This window comes from Nymphaea colorata, chromosome 4 (genome assembly GCF_008831285.2).
Source record: "Nymphaea colorata isolate Beijing-Zhang1983 chromosome 4, ASM883128v2, whole genome shotgun sequence".
NCBI lineage: Eukaryota > Viridiplantae > Streptophyta > Magnoliopsida > Nymphaeales > Nymphaeaceae > Nymphaea > Nymphaea colorata.
Window position 1 is genome coordinate 3,661,880 of NC_045141.1, and position 6,557 is coordinate 3,668,436.

A 6,557-nucleotide genomic window follows, 5' to 3' on the forward strand; every position below is an offset into this window, starting at 1 on the left:
TCCTGCTTTATTGGGTTTTTTTATGTTTATATCATTTTTTTAAATATATATCAGCATACAATTAATCTTAAAATTTTTCCTTGATCGATATTTTCAATTGTTATTTGATTTTTTAAATTTAAAGCACATTATTTAGTCAATCCTATATTCACAAGCTATCCTGATTCCCGTATGATCCACCGATAACTGAATCATTTGTGTTTCCAATTTCATTGGAGATTCCATTTTGATAACGTTGGTTTAAACACGTCCAACCGTTCCTTTTAGGCCCAGGGAGCCTGTCAGGCAAGCCGACTGGATTGCTCGAGCAACCTCAACTGTATGCACTCGACACCGGAATCCACAAATTCGGGCGATAGAAGACGATGGCTCCCAGTACCCCAAGGTTGGTGGTGCCCATAGATCCGAAGAAGAAGCCACGGGAACAGAAATTGCCACTCCATAACCGCTGGCACCCAAGCATCCCCCCAGTTGCGGACGTTATGACGGGGGAACTGTTCAGGGTTGAGATGGTAGACTGGACTGGGGGCAGCATTGGAGATAACGATTCAGCGATGGATGTCAAAAACATAGATCTGTTCACAGTAAGTAGACAATAAACTTGAAAGTTTTCTGTTGCACGGTGTTTGTTGACGACAAAGACTTGGTGCTGGCCATGGCTCATTGGGGTGTCAGTAGTCATGTGGAACCCCATCCTACTGAAAATGGGATGCCCTTTGTTATCATTTACTGGTGTCCACCACAGCTGGCGTTTATTGTGCACTAGGTGAGTCAGTCGACCAACACATACTGGCAGGCAGATTCTTCGTCCTGAAAAAGGAAAATGGAAAGCCAACTAGTTATTGCATTTTCTAATTTGGAATTTTCCGTTACAACATCCTGAAAGAGTTTTATTTTCCCTTGTTGTAGAAAAATTATCTGGTCTGTGGTTATCCGTTATAAATATCTAAGATTTTTTGTTCTAGCTCTTTGGTCTGCAACAGATAGCCATGAAGGAAGTTACCTTCTCGGCTTAAATTTGTACCATTACGACTTAAATTGCACCTGTTAATTTTAACACAACTTAAAAAATGCTGGGTATTCATTGTACTGTTTGCAGGGGATGAGCTAGTAAACTATCCACATGAAAGTTCCGTAAGAGTTGCTCCGTGAGCTCTCTGGTGGTTCTTACAGGTTTAAACTCCCCAAAGAGTATTTGAATCAGTTTCATTTCACCTGATGAATGCACCACTCATTCTTCCTGAGCCCTTGCAAAATACTTGTGTCTTCCTAGTCAACATTACTAGCATGAATAACCTTATGAAATTTCATTCATGCATAAGTTTACAAATCGTATTTCCTCTGTTCAAGTGCTATTTGGTATGGAATTTCTTCAGGTACATTATCTTAGTGGCCCATGTAGGGTTATTGATGTGGACGGAATACCGGCCAAGCCCGGTGACATTCTTGCCGTAGAAATCTGTGATTTGGGCCCTTTGTCTGGAGATGAGTGGGGCTACACAGGCACATTTGACAGAGAAAACGGTGGAGGCTTCCTAACTGATCACTTCCCCTGTGCAACCAAAGCAATTTGGTATTTTGAAGGGATTTATGCACGCTCACCTCATATACCAGGTAGAACGATGTGAATAAAACTCATACACCTTATGTGATAACAACATATGGCTTAGAAACTTTAGATTTTTTATTTTTAAATAGAAAATAAAAGAGTCTAAAATGGATGTGATATATGTTGAATAAGTTGTGTTCAATTGTGCATGTCAGGTGTTCGCTTTGCAGGTTTAACTCACCCTGGCATAATCGGCACTGCACCATCGAAGGAACTCCTTGACATATGGAATGAAAGAGAAAAGGAACTACAAGATAATGGCTTCAATCGTTTGCAATTATGTGATATATTGCACACACGACCACTTGCTAATTTACCAACACTCAAAGGTTGCTTACTCGGAATGGTAAGATTCTTGCCATTATCCATAGCAAATAACGAGGCAGGTGAAATGTTAACCCTGTTTTGTTTCCCTATTTTGATTGTTTAGCTTTGTGGTAAATTGTAGCACCTTTACAAACATCTAACACAAATCAAGTAATCTTAACAAACTGGACTAGAAAAACATAATTTGATTGGACAGTATTTATAGATTCAAATGAAACAAAAGGTCCAACTCTTGTGCACAATAATTTACTGTTTAACAAGTGCTATACTAGGCAGATATGTAAAATAAGACCCCTGTTTCTCTTTCTGTTCCCTTAGAAAGGCTATAACACTTAGGCCCCATCTGATGCACAAGAAAAACACTGTGCAACGTGGAATTTTTTTCAAGTTTGTACAGTTTTCCGATGCAGCATCAAACATAGGGAATTTTACCCTGCATTTTTCATTGAATTCAGAAAAATTTTCCACGCAAAAAAGTCGGATCTGACTTTTTTCCATGAAAAATTCTTCCCTCCGTACATTGATAATTTTACCATGCAAAAAACTTCCTTTGCATCAAACAGGGCCTTAAGAAAAAAAAAAAAAGCAAAAAGGAAACGACAGTCCGTAAAAGATGAATTTCTTAAGCAAATCAATAAATAAGCCTCAGTGGTGGGCTTTAGGAGCCTTAGCTTAAGCTTGTGTTCAGATCGTTGAGCTGTAAATAGTTCTCCAAATTTGAGATTAAATGTTAAGTCAGCAACACTTCCAGATGCTGCTTCCTCCCATTGCACGTTTCATGAGGATGATACACTCTTGGCCTTTCTGAAAATTGAGCAAGCTGGAGCCAAACCCTTGTTTTCGTTGGAAAATCCAGACTTGTCCATATCTTTGGGTCATATTTACCTCCCAAGGTAAATACAAGTATGGACTAATAGTTAATAAGCCAACATATGTACAAAAAGGCGTACATGTACACATTGAAACACCTCTGTCATGCCAACAGTATCTATTTTAGCATGAAAGCAAACAGGTGTTCTACTGCAGCAGACATCACTGTCCTTCATTATTAGAAAAACCTTAAAAAACATGGACCAGTTGTCTCACACATTTCAATGATGGATACTTGACATGCACATGAACTGATAAGTACCTATATGCTGTGCAGACCGAAAAGTGCACAGAGAAATATAGCTTATGCCAACCATTTCTATGTTTTCAGTGACTAATGCCAGTGCTTTCAACATGGACATTCACCAGTGTGCCTCATGAACTTGATGAATCTCTACAAAGCACATGCTAGACAATCAACCGGCAGAAAGAACCATGTATAAGTGGCCAATTGAAGTAACTTAACCAAGCAATTCCAGTCAAGGAAGTTAACTGTTCTTTTCTCTTTACATCAACCTGTATAAAACTGTTCTTTTCTCTTTACATCAACCTGTATAACACAATTTGGCATTTGGACACAAAAAACTGTCTTCTCATCACTGTGTATCTAACTTCTGTGTTATTTAGCCGTGTTATACTGCAGAATTTTACAATATCCTCTCTGGTTGGCAAGTTTGAACAGACCGTCCCTTGTCAGTAGGCACTTTTTGTTACAATGGCCAAACATGAATATTTTTGTTACTGGAACCCTGCTCTAATATGACTTTTCACAATATTTTGGCACAGAAGCATGAAGAAAAATATCCTTAATGCATTTGTACAGATCAGAGAAGGAACAAAGGAATGGGAAAAGATTGCACGTGAGGCTGCAAGGACAATACCAGGAAGGGAGAATGGTGGAAACTGTGACATAAAGAATCTCAGCAGGGGTTCAAAAATATACCTACCTGTATTTGTCGAAGGAGCGAATCTTAGTATGGGAGACATGCATTTCTCCCAAGGAGATGGTGAAGTTTCTTTTTGTGGGGCAATTGAAATGAGTGGATTCTTAGAGTTAAGGTAATTTATTTTATCTTAAAAAGAACACACATGAGATATTCAATAGATGAAGTGGCATTTTATGAAAGCATGCCCTCTTTTCCAATAATTTACTGTGAGTTCCTACTATATTTCATGTCCGACAGCATATATAAATTTTTCATTATTAAAAAGAGATCAGTAGTTGATATCAATTTGTAAATCCACGAAAAAATTATCTTTCTTGTTTTCTCGTTCTTGTCACACAAAAAAACATAATTTGACAGTCAAATTTTCTATCTGCACCAGGAGGTACCTCAATAAAATGGTCGAGGGCTAAGTATATGTCTCATCTCAAACTTTTGATAGCCAAATGGAAGGAAATAACCCTAGTGACTTTGACCTTAAAAATCTCTGTTAAGATAGTGCACTTTTTTAGTCCAGCCAAAATGGCATAAACTTATGGTTTAAATATAAGCGCTGTAAATGGAGATGATCCTGAAGACCTGTGAATCCAAAAGGTCCTCGATGGTCTGTTTGTTTGTGAATTATGACTGCAATATCTCCATATTTTGATAAGCTTGACCCACTTAGATTTTGGTCCAGTACTACAGATTTTCTTTATTTAAAACAGTAAGTTTAGTATCTTTGTCTCACTAACCTTTGTATGGCAACTTGAGGGTGACAAGTTCTTGTCAGCTGTTTTCTTGTGTAAAGCATATCACTGTTTTTGATGCTAAATAACTGAATTTTTGGCATTGTAGATGTGAAATTATAAGGGACGGGATGAGGAAGTATCTCACACCAATGGGTCCAACAAGACTTCACGTAAATCCAGTCTTTGAGATTGGTCCAGTTGAACCCAGGTTCTCAGAATGGCTTGTATTTGAAGGTATAAGTGTGGATGAAAGTGGAAAGCAGCATTACCTTGATGCAACTGTTGCTTATAAGCGAGCTGTTCTCAATGCTATTGACTACCTCTCCAAATTTGGCTACTCGAAAGAGCAGGTTTGCTTTAATTCATCCAGCTGCAGGCCTAAAAAAAAATGCTACATATGTTCCACTTTGAAGCTTGAAAACTACTATATTACAGTTTGGGATGTGTTTTCCTTACGAATAGAGCCAAGAACAACATCAAAATAATAAATAAACATGGGATACAAATGAAACACAGAAAACTAGGCAAGTTACCTCAATCTGGAATCAGAAAATTAATGCAACATAGAAACTACTAGCCAGAGCTAATAATAATAACTGCTATAAGTGACGGCCTTGTAAATATCATATAAGCATTATAATATATATCATACAATTACCAGACGTAATGAAAATGTAAGAAACAGATTGCATCTTTATGAAATTTAGCAGGTAAGTAGGAGCCGTGTGAATTTGAGCAGGTAAATGAGTAAAATTAACAGGTTTAGAGGTGATCAACTGTAGCCAGATGAACATTTCTTGTGGAATAATTTCGCATGATATATATATGTTTTCAACCTCTGCTAGTGTTATCTTCTCCTCTCCTGCTGCCCATGTGAAGGAAGGATCTCAGGGATAGTGGATGCTCCAAATGCCGTGGCTACACTTGCCATACCCATTGCCATATTTGACCAGGTACTTGCTTCTCCTTCTATGGTAGTTTCTCTTGACTCAATTTCCATTGCATCTGCCTAAACAACATGAGATTTGTGGAATCACTTTGAAGGAAACATGCATATTGACATGACTGACTTTATGAATCTTGCAGGATATCCGACCAAGAAAACAAGAGGTGCCTAATGGACCCAAAGTGATGAAGAGGCCTGACGTCCTCAAATGTACTTACCATGGAAGCCTTCCAATTACAAGGAACCTGGCCACAGAATGACATGAATGTCTGTCTATGCTTTATTTGATTGTAGAATGAGCTTAATTATGTCCATTGTTTTGATAGCACATACATATGGTTAGATGTGCCATAGTGCTGATCTCAAAGGTGGCTATGAGGCAAGACATCGAATTGTACTAGATCCTCCTTTGACGACATGCGTCATCCTTACACATGTTTTGACTTATTAGTTTATTGCATGTTCGGTGTACCATTACCATCTTGTAGTGCCTTCATGCTTTGCTACCAAAGCATCTTTTCATCTACTTATTAATTGGACTTGCAATATTTTATCTTTTTAGGAAAGAAGATCCTTTGACTTAGTATAGCAGTAGATTGAGGATGGAAGAGGACACCTTACCCATCTGAAACCCAGTACCTTTTTTTCTAGTAAATCATCAGGAAGCTAATTGGACAGACTTCCTGCAAGGCTAGCCCAAGAGTCATACTTTTGGGTATTGACCTGAAAACCTCCTTCTGCTTGAAGGTCTTCAGTCCACATCATTATCCTTCTAATACTGAAAAAGTAAGAAGAACATTCTAACTAGTGATGTCAATGGATTGGATCCCCATTGGATATCTGACTATAAATCGAATATGGAAACAATTTTAGATTTGATTAAGAAATCGGATTGAATTTGGTTTTAAGAATTCACATCCAATCAGATTTGGATTCAAGCAAATATCCAAACGGATAATTAATTATGACGTAAACGTAGATATCAGAATCCAATCTGAATCTGGGTGTCCGATAAAGAGTTTAGATATCTAAATCCAGCAAGTAATATATGATCCAATCTGGAGTTTATATATCTGAATCCGACAAGTAATATTGGGTCAATGCAATTAGTTTCAATTGAATCCGATAAA

At 37.8% G+C, this 6,557-nt stretch overlaps 1 protein-coding gene across 3 annotated transcripts; it reads left to right on the plus strand.

Moving 5' to 3' along the window:
* The first annotated feature begins 224 nt into the window (after nucleotides 1–224).
* LOC116252914 (uncharacterized) lies at nucleotides 225–5,907 on the plus strand. Of its 3 annotated transcripts, none has more exons than XR_007573223.1 (7): nucleotides 225–584; nucleotides 1,377–1,614; nucleotides 1,765–1,955; nucleotides 3,630–3,865; nucleotides 4,588–4,831; nucleotides 5,361–5,434; nucleotides 5,568–5,705. XR_007573223.1 is itself a non-coding variant. In XM_031627534.2 (7 exons), exons 1-7 carry the CDS (start codon nucleotides 366–368, stop codon nucleotides 5,685–5,687), a joined length of 1,356 nt encoding a protein of 451 aa, XP_031483394.1. In that variant the 5' UTR covers nucleotides 225–365; the 3' UTR covers nucleotides 5,688–5,907. The 3 variants fall into 3 exon arrangements, 2 of the variants coding, with proteins under 2 accessions (XP_031483394.1, XP_031483395.1); XM_031627534.2 differs by having other exon boundaries at nucleotides 5,327–5,434; nucleotides 5,568–5,907; XM_031627535.2 differs by lacking the exon at nucleotides 225–584 and adding an exon at nucleotides 604–766 and having other exon boundaries at nucleotides 1,403–1,614; nucleotides 5,327–5,434; nucleotides 5,568–5,907.
* Nucleotides 5,908–6,557: the final 650 nt, after the last annotated feature.